Source organism: Bombus affinis, chromosome 8 (assembly GCF_024516045.1).
Source record: "Bombus affinis isolate iyBomAffi1 chromosome 8, iyBomAffi1.2, whole genome shotgun sequence".
Lineage (NCBI taxonomy): Eukaryota > Metazoa > Arthropoda > Insecta > Hymenoptera > Apidae > Bombus > Bombus affinis.
This window is the reverse complement of record NC_066351.1, coordinates 7,036,994-7,055,733: the sequence shown is the minus strand read 5'-3', so window position 1 is coordinate 7,055,733 and position 18,740 is coordinate 7,036,994. Positions and strand designations below refer to the sequence as shown.

At 36.3% G+C, this 18,740-nt stretch overlaps 1 protein-coding gene across 6 annotated transcripts in view; it reads left to right on the top strand.

Annotated features, from left to right (window-relative positions):
• Positions 1–17,519, top strand: part of LOC126919880 (hemicentin-1) — a 111,983-nt gene extending 94,464 nt beyond the window's left edge. For 5 of the 6 annotated variants that reach the window (XM_050729546.1, XM_050729547.1, XM_050729549.1 and 2 more), the window contains 6 exons: positions 3,549–3,646; positions 7,562–7,752; positions 7,871–8,032; positions 10,514–10,648; positions 13,466–13,679; positions 13,900–17,519. In XM_050729546.1, the coding sequence (XP_050585503.1) occupies positions 3,571–3,646; positions 7,562–7,752; positions 7,871–8,032; positions 10,514–10,648; positions 13,466–13,679; positions 13,900–14,012 (891 nt within the window). In that variant the 5' untranslated portion in view covers positions 3,549–3,570 and the 3' untranslated portion in view covers positions 14,013–17,519. The remainder of the gene's footprint in view (positions 1–3,548; positions 3,647–7,561; positions 7,753–7,870; positions 8,033–10,513; positions 10,649–13,465; positions 13,680–13,899) is intronic. The other variant, XR_007711805.1, reaches the window with a different exon arrangement.
• Positions 17,520–18,740: the final 1,221 nt, after the last annotated feature.

Below are 18,740 nucleotides of genomic sequence, written 5' to 3'. Positions count from 1 at the left end.
ACAACTGTTTCATCAGCGGTGCATTTACCGCTTATACGGACCGTGTGCCGGGTCCTAAGCTATTGTAACTAGCCAATTGCCATCTAGAACGATCGCCGTGGCAAAGGTGGACCAGCTACTTAGCTTATAGCACCGGTGTATATGTACTGGTTAGCTTGACCTGTATCAGAGCACATTATATTGGCAACGAATCAATAATACCTACGCATACGCGTTACGTATGTAGCTTGTCACGTGTCTATATGCATGTGTCTATATTCTATCTCTATCTATATGTATATATATATACATACGTGTATAAATATATATATAGACATATATATATGTATATGTATGTATGCTATTTCTATCACAACGTCGATCTGATATCGCGTCGCATCTGCACGGAAATTTATGCAAAGCAGCGCCGCTTGAATGGAAACCCTCGGAGAAGGGCAAAGCGGAGAATGAACCCGATTCCGTGACCCAGCCATCGTCGGGAAACAATAAATCTCGGATAACGATTGCCAACGGAGAAGAGAATCCAGCTCGGAGTATCCCGTGCCCTCTTCGAATGTAGATATAGGAAATCAACCCTGCGGCTCTAAACGCGCGGCAGAATTGTAAAACGGAGGGACGCGTTTATAACCTATCGACTTTCCGCCTTTTTAATGGTCCACGTCTACTTAATACAGCTTACGTTCCATGTTAACTCGTCCGTGTTACCATTGTTTACTACGTTCTCAAGCAGCAATCGTTTTGAAAACATCGCGTACGATTACGAACGATCCCGTTGAATTTTCAGCTACCTTTCGTTTCCACGAAATTACTCAAACGTTCTTATACATGTATATGTGTACTTATACGTATGTACGTAATGAAAATTGAGTATAACGTTACGGTATTAATGTTCGATATCAGTTTTACTTTTTACGCGGATTCGCGTTTACCTTTTCGTTTTTCGTCGATGCCCGGCCGTAACGAATTACCCTGAGTAACTTCCGCAGCGTGGAACCGTGGCCGATTGCATTTTTTATGTAATTACGGGACGCGAGTATGTGTCTTGATGCATATTAAATGGCGATGGTAGCGGACGCGTGCGCCGAAATTATTAGATAACCGCGTTAAATGAAACGACGGCGATGCCGGATAAATGCAAATTCGGTTTATCTGTAATGGCTACTCTCCGCGTTCTTTATTTTTGGTCCCTACCATAGCCGGTGCCTCCTCTAATAACAATTTTACCATCGTTGAACGGTAAATCATAGGGTATCGCACGTTTAACCGTGTGAAGAGCATTTCCTTTCGACCAATATTTGCGGAAACGATCGCAGCTAATTCCTTTACCTCCTGTCCAATTTTTAATTCCGCTTTGCCGAGAACCCGAATTCTGCCGTTTTTACTGCGGCAAAATCAATATTCGCGGATATGCGTGTAATAAACATTTCCTTGTGAAAATATTTCGCCGTTTTATACCGTGTACGTGCATGGCAAATAAAAATAAACGTCGAGCAATTTTAGCGCTTTTAAAACGTTTTACCTTTATTTCAACTCTAACTCCTTTCCCTTTCCTTTCTCTCCTTTTTTTTTATTTTTTTTATTTATTTTTTTATTTATTTTTTTTTTTTTTTTTATTGGTTTTTCCGATACACTCTTTGCCGTAGCTGAACTTTACATCCCGTATCATACGAAATTACGATGGCACTACGCAAAAATTCGAACAATAGATTTTTATGGTGTAATCCGGATCGTGGAACGCGGCGCTTAGATGGGATGAAAAGCGGAGAGGACAGGGAAGAGCGGGTAGGATGTGGAAGAAGGATGGAAAACGCGCGGTTAGACATTAACGCGAACGATCCTCTCGCGATAAAGGCACCCCGTTTGCCCGATTTATCACAACTATCTGCATTCGTCCCGTTTTATTAGCCGTAAAACGATTCTTGTTCTGTGCAGCCAGACGAACGGAGCTTTAACAGGCCAATTAACGCGACTGCCGGCGATCGACCGCAAGAAATAAGTGTATGTTTCTATTTCCGCCACGTGGACAGTTTAATCAGCACGTGCATTGACAAATAATGACGTGTTATCCAACATAGCAGCGTAACCATCGAAGAATTAATCTCTTCGTTAACGTTTGAACAGGAAATGACTTTGATACGTTCCTAATGGGAGCAAAATTAAAGGAAAAACGATGGAACATACGGGTCAATCGAGATTCGTGGAATTCCGAGTGTATCGCGAACTTGATAAACGTTATGACAGAATAATTGAAAATGTGCAGTACGAGAATTGGAATTGCTTGTATATCTCCGCGAAGCGTTTAATTTGCCGGATATACATCGACGAACATGCAAAATGTAAACAAACCGAGATCAAGATATTTTATAAAGAAATATTCTGTGTATAAACAATTATTGCAAATTATTTACGACATTATCATAAGAATGTGTTTTGTTTTAATCATCAAAAACCGTGTGAAACAGTAAATTAATATGTAATAATATGTAATAACGTGTAAATGTTGCGTAAATGAAGAGTTTAAAGATGCAACGAGGTACATAGTGCGCATAATTTGTAAAAATATATAAAATATTCAATGTAGAGTAATTGTTATAATACATATTTAATTAGTGAAACAAATTTGCTAAGGTTCTATGTCTTTAGTAGCAGTGTTCATAGAACTATAAATTTGTAGTCTAATCGTTACAAAACATAAATAAAGTAAATTATTGTGTTAGATAGATAGAAGAAAGAAGTAACGAAAAAAATGTTTAGCGAATTTTTCAAATTCAATAATATGAAATAAACTTATCCCGCTTTTCTCATGTACACTTTACATATATATATATATATATATGACTACATTTAATACAATAAAATTATATGATAATTAAAAAATTTCTTTCTGTATATCTCTTCTCTTTATCACTAAAATAAAATATTCGACCGTCGTAACAACAATAACCAAATCACCCGCAGACAAATGTTGAAGTCTAAAAAAGTATTCTTTAATCATCTTTGAAATTGCATATTTCCCTTTCCTTTTCTTTTTTCTCCGTTTGATTTTATTCGAACGCAAATTAAAAAAGAAAAAAACGTTATGGAAACGGTAGGAAAAGTTGGAAAGGGAAAACAAGAGTAAGGATGCCGAGGAGAATTAAAATTCGCCATATCAAAAGGATCCGCGGTCTTTTAATATGCAAATCGTTGAAAAGCGGCGCGCGGCGCCCAGCTTTGGATCGCTTCTCCACGACCTTTTCAAGGATGCCATACGAAATGAAGGCAATTTGTTATAAATCAGACATAAGTTGTTTCGCGTTTCAAATGCATACGAAACACGTGAAAACAGAGCATAAAAAGGGGGTGGTAGGGTGAACGGGGGGAGAGGAGAATGCACGGATCTACAACTTTGGTGCTTTCCTTTAAAAGACGATTTAGGTACGAACGCGCACTGTCCCGGAAAAATCAGAAAAACAAAGAGGTCATTGAAGATGGGACGGACGCATACGAATTCCTGCTTTATAACCGAGAAACCAAGCTTATTCGTCTTCTTTTTTGCCTTTTTCCAGGAGGATTCGAAACCTCGCAAGGATGCGGGACCGGCTATCGTGGTACATGGTCTTTTTGATCCTGCCGACAATTCTTCTGGCCAGGTCGCTCGATAAAGGTAAATAATTTTCTCGGAGCATTTAACCTTCCCTGGCTCTCTCGTTTCTTCCCTCCTTTCTCTTGTATTTCCCAGCCTGGATATAAGGATCTTTTGTACTTCTTGGCATCCGTTTTACCCCGATGCAATTCTGGCTTTCCTAGTTTAATTCCAGCAAATGCTCCGAGGTTCGAGTACAATCTAGTTAGGCGATTTAATTAATGATCGGTTGATTCGTGAGATACGGCACGGGCCATGATATAGCGAGATCGTAAAGTCTGTCAGTAGTGAAAGCCATCGTGTTTCGGCCGTCGAGACAAAGGAATTGACAGAAATATGGGGGAGCATCGCATCGTTCAGATTAGTGGAGCTACCTGTATTCAAGAAACCTATTTACCAGCGTGACTGTCGTTTACTTGACTTGAAATATCGTTTCAGGCTTCTTTGTTCTAATTGAGTTTCATTCAGATTGATTCAGACAACTTGTAAACCTTTTATCCCTGTGTTTTTGTTTGTCACATGTTTACCGATATTGGCTCGAAACAATCTTTTCCTGAACTTTGTGTTTGGCTATATTGTATGTATATATTTTTAATATGGTCGTAATTGCAGTTAATATCAGAATTAACATTTGGTAAACGTGCACAACCACTTTCTTGGATATCATTTTCCATTAAATATCCACTTGACTCAAGCGACTTGAATCCAAAAGATTTAACTAATCTGAACGAGCCTTTAGTCAAGTTCAATTCACGTACAAAGTTCCAAGACTTTTTATCAATATGAACATTTCACTTTGCGTGATTTAAAATATTCTTTCAAACTCTAAACAAGTTTGAGACAGTTTTTCTAACTACTTTATCATTTCTACAAACAATTATAAATCGAGTCCAGTTTGTTAAAGCAGTAATTAACGGTTATGGATTTCAGTTTGTAAATGAAATACCGTTAGCTATAAATTATTTCTTTTTATCGCACGAAATCCTAAAACAGAATGCAATTAGGCGCCCCCTAAAACAATAGCTACTATCTCTACTCGATAATTTAGTTTACGACATTGCTATTTCTTTGTCTGCACTGCACGATTTATCCGGTCATAATTATTCTGAAGAAAACATTTATCCTGAACGACAGAAAATGTATTTTACGGAAATGCGGAGGCAGGAAACAAGGAGTGGAGAGGTATTAACTAGGTGGAAAACGTATTAACCCGTATAATTGTCCGACTGTTGGATAAAACATTTATCGAAACTTCATTGCCAGGAATTATGCTTCCCATCAAATCCCAGAAGCGGAGTTCCTCCTCGATTCCTCGAGCACCTCCATACATCCTAATCTGTACGAGTCTGCATTCAAAATCCGTTCGTGCAAGGAGCCAAGTACGTCGAGCGGACTTTAATACTATTAAGTATGCATTAGATAAAGCTTATATCCCTGGTGTGCAATAAATAAATGTTCTCGCGCGACAAAAGGAGACATCAGATCTTCTGGGAAAAGAGAAAGAGAAAGAAGGAGAAGGTAACGCGAAAATAAGGGAGAAAAGGGAGGAAATATAGCGGAAAACACGCTAACCCCACGAAAAATCCTCTCTAGCGTGCACTTACTCCCTACTCAAAAGTGGCTATGAATTGGGAATTCTTAAAGAAGAAAGAAAAGAATACAATCCTGCCCAACTAACTGGTCGGAGCAAAGTAGGAGCACCTTTCCCTCGTAGACTCGGCTTCTTGTCTCGTTGTATAAGGTTTCGCATTGTCTCGTGGAAACAAAAGGCAGGTAGCTTATGCCCTGCATTCAAAAGCTCACAAAGTTCAGTCTCAAGTGCTTGTCTTTTGCCTAGACCCTTCCATCACCTTCTTCTTCCATCCTCGTCCTCTCCTCCTCTCTGCTTTCGCCTGCTCTTCCGTTCCTCAATTTTCTCCCTTTCCATTTACGGATTTCTATATTCACCAACACCAACTTCGCTTCATCGGGTTTTCTTATTCTCCGCTATTCCCTTTGCCAAAGCACCACAGTTACTTTCGAATTACCCGATGCTTGTCTCCGTCGCCTATCCATATCTCTACGCCGCCTCTTTAACTGTTAAACTTCTTCCTCGAATGCGCTTCTTTCCGCGGACTACTTATATTTAACTCAGACAAACGTAATTAATTAATTAATATTAAGATCGCGGAGAAATGATGCTGTATCACTGAAGCGAAATTATATTTCGAATCATGGTATATAAAAGGTATTGAGTTTGTATTTCTTAGCGGTTGTGTCTTTAGCATTTTGAGTCAAATATTTATAGTATTCGATGAATTAATGACGAACAGTCTTTTAGCAACCTTCTGTGGATAGATGTCTTTTTGCACTTTCTGTGGGCAAATTTGGTGATCTATGATTTAGTTGAAAGTGCTTTATGCTATTCCAGCCTTCTAAAATATCTGAATTTCCTTTTCCTTTTTCTGGCTACTCATCAACGTCTCTACTGCATTATACATTCATTTGTTAATCCTCGTCTGGCAGAGGATTGAAATCGTTTCATTTTATAAAGTAAAAAGAACGGAATTTTTAAAATTGATATAATTGTGATATAATTTTATTATATTAAATGTGATAGGGTGTTAGTCTAATTTTATTTTTTTTTTTTTTTTAATAATATTGATTATATAATTTCACAGAGTAATAATACGTAGATATAGTTTAGAAAATATGTCGGAAATGATCAAACTTTTGCTGTTCTGGGATCAAGTCAAATATTAGACATTTTTTTAATACAAATCAAAATTCGAAGCAAACAAATTCAAGAATGGAATTTCGTAGTTTATTTACCAAGAGTTGATGCTTTCTAGATTAGATGCTTTCTAATTATTTAGAAAGGAAATTATTTAGTTTAGTCTTAACTAAAGCACCTAGCATCCCTAGGTACAAAGCGTTATAGAACAACACGCGAGATATTCGGCTTGAAATCTCACGTTGACAATCTGATCCATCTATTCATTTCCGCTCTACGATCCCGAAAAGCTTTTTCCTTTGGCGTTCGCTTTTCTAAACACAACACGTTCCTCGCACTACGTAAACTCTCGAACAATTCTCCTCATACTACCAAGCGTCGTCAAGATAAACGTAAAGTCTGGATGCGTATACAATACTTCATAGTAATCACCGAAATATTTGAACAGTCAATTATTATGTTACGCTATTATGTTATGTTGTTACGTTTTATTGTACAATTATTATATTACATATACGTTCATTATGTTAATAGATCACAATATTTTTTACTACCTTCAGCATTAATTATATGCTTAAGACTAGCTGCATATTTTCAAGCTACATATTAATTTTTTAATATACAAAATATGTAAAATATGCAGAATAAAGAATATAGAGACTCCTCATTATAATTTTTAATAATAAAGCGAGCCTCTATTTAAGTTCTACTATATTAGGTTGTCTGAAAAATTTCATGAGGTGATAGTAGATGAACAACAAATTCTGCTTTATATTATTTTATTGAATTATGTGCGATCCATTTAGTTCTATTTCTATTATTATATTCGTGCATAATTCAATAAACTAATATAAAACAAAAAATATTGTGCGTCTATTATTTCCTTATAAAACGAAAGAAACATTTCGGACAACCTAATATTTCCATTTCTTAATTCTGTTCTTAGTAAAGATTCTTATTATTCTCATTTCTTGATTCTTATTCTTATGTAGTTCTATCTCTTAATTTTATCCGTAAAGATATAAATATGCATAAAAATCCCCGGTATAATAATTAGGATACTTCATACAATACTAATAATGAAATTTTAAAAACTTTTCGCGAATCGCTATATGCTCCGATAAAATTCGATCATCGAGCAACTAAAAGCACATTTCTTTTTCTTCAAGAAATCGTTCCGGAGAACTGCGAAGCATTGACAAAATTTTTGCAAAACGTTTCAGATCGACGCGTTCCTTACAGCATACCGGCAGACTGGAAGGCGTTGTGGTTCAGTAACCTGGACGATCTGCAAAGAGTAAATGATGCGAACGATAACAACACCGTCTCGAATGTCACGGTGCAGTTGGGTGGAACCGCGTTTTTGCATTGCAAAGTTCGAAATTTGGCAGATAGAACGGTATCCGACGCTGAGGTGAGTGACTCTGCAGCTGTTATCGTCGTCTTTAACCCTGAAGAACATGAACTGTACTTTGTCATTGGTACGCCATAGAGCAAGAAAATTGACCGACGATCGCGCACCTGTTCCACAGATATCTTGGATACGACGACGTGACTTCCACGTCCTGACCAGCTCCACGTTCACGTATACGAACGACGAGCGTTTTCAAGTTTTGCATCCCGAAGGCTCGGACGACTGGACTCTTCAGATCAAGTATGTTCAGGACAGAGACAATGGGACCTACGAATGTCAGGTAGTTATTAGACTAATTATCCTCTAATCTTGGGCTGAAATTGATTTAATCGGCTATCTTGAATTTTATGGAAAGCTCGAGTATGAATGTATAGCACATTATGCTAAAAGTTGAATTAACAGTACGATAGAATTACTCAAATTTATAGAAACTTGTCAGGAGACAAATGTTGACAAATTTATAGAAACTTGTCAGGAGGCAATGTTCATGTAATAGGAGCTCATTCATTGTGTGTATCATCTATAATTTTTCATATAATAGAAGTTCACGTTCAGATAAGTAGATTCAATCAAGTAAATTCAAGTAAAAATTGATTCGATCGGGCTATGACTAAAATTTCATTCGAATACAATGGTTACGAAAAGTAAGTTCCCACTTGCGTATATCCTTAATTTGCGATGTAGTGTCTTTTTATGAGGTTCTACATATCATTTTCATAGTATCGAGTTTTTGTAATCATATGAAAACACTATTAGATAGTAGGACATGTAGTGTATTTGCGCCTAATTAACTAGTACGTAAATGTGGCTACTGTAGATGGAAGTTCATATAAACGAAGTTTTACCGTAGAGTATGGTTCTACAATCGATCGTTTTAATGCACACAACTTGTAGATATTTCGACAGAAGACAATGTTGAACACAAAAAGTACATTAGGTGGTTAGATGATGCAGTGCAACTTAAACAGCATTTCCTCTCAAAATGTGCTTTAGATCTTTATTCGAGATTTCCGTTCAATTATTAACGCGATACGCATTATCTGGAACCTGGCGAATTATATACCTCAACGAAAGGCTCTATAGCAGATTCACCGACGTTGCAGCTTCTCTAGTTACTGTTGCAACGTAATCGTGCCCCTTGAAACGAATCGATTTTAATGAGGCCTCGAGAAAGCAAATTCACAAGAGCAGATAAATGAGATGTTTAAATGAACTTGTTATTTTTTTACTTTATGATAGCCAGACTAACTCGATTCCATTCTTTGCGAAATTGAATTATATCCACAATCTTACTGTTCATTTATTATTTTGTTCAAATAAGAGGGATCCATTTACGTTGCTCTATATAAATATGTTATGTATGTTACAAGGAACGATTTAAAATTTCATTAGCACTGTAACACGACGCTGCCATGGTTTTATTGGTAAAATTTGAAACGAACCTGAAGATGTATATAAAATCTATAACATATTTTTACAAAAATACATACATATGTATTTCACAGGGATGGCAAAAACATTTGAAGTCAATCAATTATTCAGTATGTTAATTAACTATTTAGTGGGACCATCTTTAGCATTAACAACACATTCAGGAAATTGTTCGTCTTATATACTAATCTTTTACAAAGTATATGTCTTGTAACTTCTGTATACATTTTTATTTTAAATTTTATATTGATAATCGCATCTCGTTACAGTACTAATAAAATTGTAAAAAGTTTTGTATAAAACACAATGTATTCATAAGTTTTCTATGATTGCTGTTCAAATACTTTCGTGAAACGCTCTTCCTGAATTAAAAATTCGTTCAATCAAATTAGTTGAGTTAAGGAAGTACACGGAGTGCCTACTAAATTTATGCAGAGGTTCATGCATGATGTATTTCCAAATACATAAAATGTACCTACTTGAAGTGAAACTCTTTAATGTAGTTTTGCTCTCTGATCGTATCTCAGACACTCATATAAGTTAGTAGATATCATATTAATTAGCATAGATAAAAATGCAATATGATTTAAGTCTAATATAAAATTAATCCCGTCGAGATACCCAAGTTGAGTGACTTTAAATGTGGGTGTTAGGGCGATCGAAATACGTGTCTCCAGCCATATTCTCCAAGTTTATATAGATTTTATGAAATGTCAGCTATTCATCGCAAATAAACATTAAATTTTAGTAATGTTCCTTATTTCACTGTAACTTTAGTAGAACAGTACTTAATTCCAAAACAAGACAAGGAGCTATGACAAGAGCTAAACAATCAACAGTAAAGAAACGTTCTTTCAAATGTAACTGATGTTTGATTGAATTTTGTCAAGTGTTCAAATACTTGTAGATAATAAATATACAAGATATAAACTATTTTAAGTAGAATGGTACTAGAGCTAGACAAGAGTCTACGTCGATTAGTTTCTCGAGAACAACTTTGTTTTAAACAAGTCATTTCAAATTTTAAACGCTTCTCCTCCTCTTTCTCTTCTTTTCCTTTTCTATCCTTTCCTCCTTCATTAAGCTCAAGGAAAATTGCTAAAAAATGATACAAAATAACTTAGGTCAGCCTTAGATCGTTAGGAACAAATTATTAGACTGAAATGAATGTGCCTTTTATAAACGTAAAGTGCGAAACACTTAATGCAGGCTATTCTACTATAGATTCGAGAGTCTTATATGAAAACGAATATCGGTATACATACCCAAAAATTTTCTTTATGTTCTTATGTATTGATTGTAATATAGCGTCGTTTATTTCTCTTCACAGGTCGCGAGGAGTACAGGGATACTATCACACTTTGTCAATCTAAACATAGTTATACCAGAAGCATTTATATTAGGAAGCGGTGAACATCACGTGGACGTAGGATCCATTATAAACCTCGTATGCATAATAGAAAAGGTGAGAACCCATTTTAATCGCGTTTTATTCATTCCATCGCAATAAATATTTCCATTTTTCAACGTCTTGAAATGATTAATGCGGTTTTATTCAACTTTTCGTACAAATACCTGGCACCAGCCATCTGCACATTTCTTTCATCGTACTAGCCTTCCAACATCACTGTAATGGAAACACGAATTTTATCGTATGTAATAAAATACACGTCTGTCGGGAAAATGTTATATCAGGTACCATTGATACGTGAAAATAATCGTGTCGCTGATATAGGGAACGACCATGAATAAAGCCACGCCGTGTGCAGTCCATCCGCTTAACGAAGGTACATAGAAACGTACAGCTTGCAGTTCGTGGGAACATTGAATGTACCTTCATACCGGCGTAGAGCGGAAAAACCTCTAGTGAAATAGGCACAGCTTAGTCACGAATACAAGAGTGGAAGTGCATTAAAGCGGCATTGCCGGCAGCCGCTGCAAACTCGACACTATCGGGAAACGAAAATAAAGTGCGCCGTTTTTTACCCCCCTCGCATCTGCATGCATGCGTATGTATAACGGGCCTCAGAAAGACAGAAAATCGTGCGTCTTAAATCTTAAAATCGTGAGTCTAAAAGGAAACAGGGCAGAGTCGATGTCTTAAGACTACACTACAATGGATACATGTAGACAAACTGTCGTGACAAATACTTCAGCGCAATCAGATAGAATAAAACAGAACTATTTGAAGGTATTTGGATGATAGTTGGAAGGATATTCGACTCAAGTTGAGTAATTTGCCTTGTAATTCACCAAATTTGGTTGTAAACAATTTATAAGCGACCTACATTTCAAAATAGGCTATTTAACTCGGTGGCGTGATAGACAGTGACACTAGTCATGTAAATTGGATATACATAATTATGTAACTTCTACTCGTCAAAAGGAACGAAGTTTGTTCGAATAATATTAATCTCCGTTGCAATTATCGTAATCCAATAACACGTGTATATTAATCTTCAACAAATTTCCAAGCGCGATCTCGAAAATGAGGCGTCGCATAAAAAATTCTTGTTCTATGTCTTGGACTTATTTTTTCCCATATAATCACTTTCCAACCGATTGTATTACGATTACTGAAACATCCTATAGATTCTCATAGAAGCAGTTACATGGTTCTTCGTTCGTTCTTGTTTCATTTGTCGGAATACGCATCTACTATATGTAACCATAGCTTAGCTCGCTTCCCTGTGTCTATGGCGATACCGAGCAAATGCATCTAAGAAATTCTTCCGTGCGAAATTGATGGTATTAACTAGAGAGCAATATGGCTTCCAAGGGAAGCACCCTATAAGAAGATACGGTATTCATAAGTACATTATATATCGTCTTAAGATAATCTCGTGCATGTGAACTCGGCAGAAATAATGTCGAGACATCGTCAACATGGTTGACGAACGTTCGAAACAATTCGAAACGATTTGAAACGTCTCGACGAAATCGTCGAATCGGGAAACCATTTGCGTTTCTCGTGCGAGCTGCGGCCGGGATCGAGTCACTGGAAAGGACGTCTACTCACGTTCCACGAAATTCGCTACAAGTGGCTGGCTTCGACGTCCTATTTCACTTCGTGCACTTCACAGGGGTAAATGTCTCACGATTCAGGCACCAGACGCGCATCGGAAATGTTTCGCGCAACACCGACGCGATGTTTCTCCTTTTTTATTCTTTTCGAGGAAAGAACGAAAGCCGAAAAACGTGTCCCATTCGCGTCCAGGAAAAAAGTAATACTAAACTGCATGTTGCTGCATCGGCATCCATCGATCGTTTTGGCAATTATCTCGGCTAGACTTAATTACGCTAGGTGACGACCAGATTTTTGTTGGTCCTCGGTATCGGGAATCGATACGAAACGCTCCAGAACGCATTAAAATGACATTTCGATTGTCGCAAAACTGAAGGAATATAAAATACAGTTCGCTGGAGATTTGTCATCATCTTTTTAGTAAAATCTTTTTGTAAAGTTCAGAAATATTCATGGAAACTATTTTATTCGTTTCATGACGCTTTCTCATATAGCACATTGTCAGTATACAACAACTATTATTATTAAATAACGTAATTACGTTACTCTTAGTATTTAACGATCGTTTGACTAACAATCTTTATAATGAAAGAACTAAAGTTGTAAAGTAAATCGCAAGTTGTAAATTACAGGTTTCTTCTTTACAATGTTATAATCTGATAATTTTTTCAGATCGGTCAGGGAACTTATAATTTGCAAAATCGACTTGTAAAATTTCATTTATTTTATTATCAAACTTAATATCGTACAATGGTACTTATTAATGGTGATACCTGATCGTTTGTGACATAAAGTTTCGCTAACGGTATTACACAGCTCAATCGAGTGGGGCAGAGCCCCCAAGAAAAAATAATTTTCATAGATAAATATTACTACGAAATAATAAATATTATTAATATTAATAAATATCATTATTATTATTAATATTAATTATTAATATTAATAAATATTATTATTTGAACTTATAGAACGATATAGAAAAATATCTGGCTATACAGAGGTTCACACATTTCGTTATAAAAGCGACAAATTAAGGAAATTCTAATAATAACGTAACAAATGACGCTATTTATAATTGCATATACGCACATTTATTCGAAAAATAGTTAAATCAGCGTGTTCATAAAATATATTTGACAGGAAATGTTCGTACGTCGGCCGTATATCGTTGAACGTCAAAAATTCAAGAAATGCGTACAAGGGAAAATAATGCTTTGATGAACGTTCTATAGTAAAGATTTATTTTCGCCATTTCAGAGTCCAACACCGCCGCAATATGTTTTCTGGTATCACAATAATCGAATGATAAATTACGATACTACGCGGGGCAGCACCGTAACCGTACAAACCGATTCCAGCTCGACTCAAAGTCGACTGACGATTCACCATGCGGTGGAATCGGACACAGGCAATTATACGTGCAGCGCCTCGAATACCAAGCCGGCATCCATCTATGTCTTTGTCACAGAAGGTATAATTTTTAAAACAATAAAAATATTTTTTCTCTGTAAAAACAAAATAATTAATTTCCCTTTTCGTTATAAAACTTCTCTTGCGCAAGCTATCTGCAGTAAAATTAATTTTCTTTTTCAATGAAATTTCATTTCGATTCATTCTTAAAGAGAAGATGTATTGTAATACGACTCTCTAAACAAATGCTCTCACTAATTGCGTTACCTTAAACGTTTCAGGTGACAAAATGGCTGCGATACAGCGCCGCAAGACGTCGGCCGCCGAGAAAAATTTCTGTGAATTGCTAGTACTAATTGTCACCATTGCGATAGAGATCGTTTTAACGCGATAAGCGTTTCTCTTCGATATGTCCATAATTATTATATCGTTACTTCCGTTTGTGATAGATAGGCCACTATTCTGCGATTTTAACCCTCTATTCACACTTTCCTTCTTTCCCTTTTAAAAGCTGAAGACATCGTCGTACCACGCGATCTTTTATTTCTCTCTTTGTTCATCCTTCCTAATCCTTTGTCTTGTTATCTCTATTTCCATATATCATCATTGTCATCTTTGTTTCTTTTCTTCTTCTTCTTCTTCTTTTTCCTTTTACTCTTTCTTTTCTTCTTCTTCTTCTTTACTACGTTCAATTAGCCGCGATCGAACAATCGTTAAGTCTTATCATGTTTTTCTTCATGGTAATTTTTTTCTTTTCCGTTTCAACGCCGAGGTTGCCGCCGGCTGAATCATTTCGACATACGAGATTTTCATGGTAGATCGTTCTAAGTATCCACGTGTTCACCAACACATGGCCGAAATTATAAAAATACTCGCGAGTAATCGCGATTTCTCTCTCTTTCTCTTTCTCTTTTATCTCTCTTCCTGTCCATTCCCTAACTTCTGGTTGCGTCTGTCACCTTCTGCAGAAGTATAAAATAATTTTAAATAACGCAAATTCTTCCTCCCACTGTGAGAGGACAACGTTCCGGAAAGTCAAATTCTCCGTGACGGATGAACGAAACGCGTGATGCAAAGTCACGCGAGATACGTATCGAACAGAAGCACTGTCTTAGTTAATCCTCCAAGGAACGAATCAAGTGCAATAAATTTAAGTACGTATTATAAAATATAGTATTATATCGTTGACGTTCGTAACACGCTCTATCCTTGTTTATCATAATCTTGTTTTCAGCGTGAGATATTCGTTATTAAACTACATTTGAAAACAAAAAAAAAGACAAAAATCTGTGATCGTGTCAGTTTTTATATAGCGATAAACTGTTTTACAGATTTCATTGTTTGTACGGCGTACTTTACCATCGAAGTCTTTTCGAAACCGGCGGCACACATCGTTTCTCGGTAAAAAAAAAAAAAAGAAGAAAGGAACGAAAATCAATTAGTCATGATATTTCTCGAAAGCAATATGGATCCATGGGTCGCGTCAAGTTAGGTTTATGTACCGGGTTTATCCTCTTAAAAAAATTACAATAGATCCGTTTGATGGTCGTGAGCAACAGTTCTACGTCGTGGCAGTTTTCTACAAAGTTTTGCGCCGCTTTCGTTGAACGAACGACAATGAGATATTACGGCAACAGACACGAATTAATCAAAAGGCGGTCGGTGAATTAAAGTTTGAGATTGACGGTGTTACCGAGTGTCGCAACGAATTTGCGGGGCTTTACATACCTTTTAACAACCTCCGGCCCTTCCGGTTCGATTCTCGTTCTACGTTCTTGTAATTAATCACCTCTCAGGACGTTTCAATTCCACTTTATCCGACGCGAATCTAGCCTACCTTTTGTAGTTCGTACATGCAACCTGTAATCGCGAGATCGATACTCCATGTGTGTACTTCTTGCGTTCTTCTTTGTGATTAATATCGTTGCTACGTATACGTGTTATTACCAGGACAAATATTGAAGAAATTTCATCGTTTACGAATAATTTGTGTTATTTTTCAAAAATTTACTCGAGATTTTTATGAACGATCGAGATCGAATATAATGTTATATTCCTAAGTGTAACAACCGAGATAAATAATATAGAGTTTAAAACAGTGAATGTAAAATGTATGAATACGGTATTTCCAACATATCGACGTCGTTTCTATTTCCGTTTTGATTTTGAAACGCAACTGCCAAAATTCAGTATTCCATGCCAACTCATCCTAAGGTGCTGCTACACGAATAATTGTACAAAATACTATATACTTTTAATTATTCTTCGTTCTAAAATAAGCCTTGGATAAAAAGAAAAGTATTGCGAAGGATAAAAAGAAAAAAAAACCTCGACAGATTTTTTTACACGATTTATCACTAACTTTCGACTTCCTAGTAGAAACTGTTGTACACTTACCAACATTTCGTCTGCATTTGACAATGATTTTTAAGCAGCACAGAACGACGTTACATATCGTGAAAAACTAAATCCTTGCCATTGTTCTGAAAAGATAAAACCCCAACTAAGAGAGAGAGAAGAAAAGGAAAAGACGAGGGAAAGAAATAGAAAGTCGCGTAAATGGAAAAGCTTAAATGCGGACGAAAGGTTAAAAACAGGGATCAAACGACAAGTATTATATCTAGAAATGTAACAGGAGATGTTTGATAAAATCCAGGGCAAGCGAGAAACTGCCATATTGTTTGACGTAGCAAGACCTTCGGGCTGAAACGTTTCATAAATTTCGATTTTACAACTGTTCGAAACAAATCTGCGTACTAGTTAGAAACTCTGAATATATAATACATATATATATATATATAACGAAGTTTTCTTATTCCAAGTAAACGATTCACGTGAGCAGGATCGCGTGCGTATCGCGTGACACCGCTATCGATTGAATAAAGAAACGTAGAGGATGAACGGGGACTAAGGGAAGAAAGCATAATAAAAGAAGCCAGGACACACGAACTCTCGATTCGATCGATTCATTCATTCGCTTCCTTGCTTTCACATTGTGTATCCATCGTGGTAAAAATTATTTGCAGAACGATGCCTTTCCCCGAGAAACTTTTCCATTTCATCTTTTATGATTTCAAAAAATCCCATTCAACTTCGAACACATCGTTCACGCAATATTGAAGTATAAGAGAGACCTCAGAAGCTAGTCGATCGTAACTATTTAATAACTCGGATCACGATTTATGAAGCTAGGCTAAACTAAACAAGAGAAACGATATTGTATGCGTTAACAAAAAAAAAAGAAAAAACGAAGAAAATGAATAATCGAAGGAACGATAAGTCTTTGAGGACATTCTTCGATACAGTTTTGTCTGAATCTTCTAGAGAATAAACGAAATACAATACAAGTGCGAGAGAAAGAGAGAGCGAAAAAAATATTATCTTGATCTCTTTCGAAGTAAGCAACAAGTTTAATAGAGACATAAGATCAGTAGGATAATAAACGATAAGACTTTAATACTCGAAAACAATTCGATCGCAATTTTACGCGTCCTGCGTGTACATCTCAAAACATCGATAGTGTATCTGCCATAGAAAATCTCTGTGTACTTCAGCGTCACACTGTATACAACTTCGTATAATGTTTTTATAAATTAAGTTTGTTGTATGAAAATGGAAGGAAATCGACACGTTATCGGTAATTGAATGTCATTCGATTCGTTCCTTTGTTTTTTTTTTTTTTTAAATTAAGATAGGCGTTTGCGTAACTCGAAACACCGACACACGTATACACACATACATACAAACACATGGTGAATGAAAAGAGAAAAAAAGAAAAGGAAATTTCGTACGTTGCTTAACGTTCGCCCGCCTTCTTACGAATCTTTGTGTCCTTTTATTTCGAACAATTATCCGCAAATCCGTTGAAACTGAATTTTAATAAAATCCACAATATAAAATATCGCCTCTTTAGTGTCTCTGTATTATGCTCTGTCGAATTTTCATAAACCGGAACGATAGAAATCTTGGAGGAGGGAGAAGGGAAAGAGAGACGAAAGAAATAGAATATGAGAAGAAAATGAAAGAAATATAGAAGTGTATCACTGAACCACCGTAGCAATTGTCTTCGTTAAGGTCTCGATGACAATATCTTTTAGTTCCGTAATAAATTACCGAAGTCTACACGTGCGTGTTCGTGCGTGCGTGATTGCATGCGTGTAATATAAGTCTGATTATTATAAAAGACCAACTACGTCGTCCTAATTATAAAACAGATACAGCTCGTTTGTAGATGGTTCACGATCAAAGAAAGGTTTACGTGTACAAGCGGAACATATACGTATATATAATATATAAATATATATATATAAATATAAATATATAAATATATTATGAAACGTAAGAAGATCATCGAATGTGAAAAGAATAATTAGATAAAAGAGGAAATTGATCGTCGATTAATAACTTTATCATCAAAATTGACCTGCATCTCAAGGGTACAACGTACGCATGAGAGATGATACGTATCGAATACATAAGCCAATACCTACTAATTTTCTTATAATTAATTATCGAATACGAGTATATGGCAATAAGCAACTGTGGTAAACCGTCTCCAAACTATCAGAATCATTCAGAAAGAAGAAATTTCCTCGCGACGACGCTAAAACCATAGGGAAAAGCGTACGAAACGGTTTCATTCGATCGTGTCAAACCAAAGTAAAGCCGATCAATAAACTTATAGGAAAGCGTTTCTCTTTCACGGAGGCACCGTTCAGTTCATTCGTAAATCAATATGGAAGACGGTGCACGTTTTCCTGACGGCTTTACTTCCCTTTGACGTTCATCGCCAAACGAAAAACACCAAAGAAAAAGAAAGATCCGTCGATATTCAATGACTTTCCTTGTGGTCTGGCGAAACACCGAAGACGAGTTCGTTCAAGAGAGATCTCAACGAACCTGAATAAAGTTGCAGAATCCTTAGCCGATGTATTCTGCGGCGTTCATTGGCGCAGGAGTTCTTAACTTTCTCTTAAGATCCCGGATCCCTTCAACCAATTCAATTCACGACGATCGCCTCTGTCTTGATTCAAGACACTCGCAGAAAAAGAAAAATGAAAGAGAACGATTCAACGACATTGATCGAACTTTAATTGTCCTTTCTAGGTTGTCGGGAATGGAT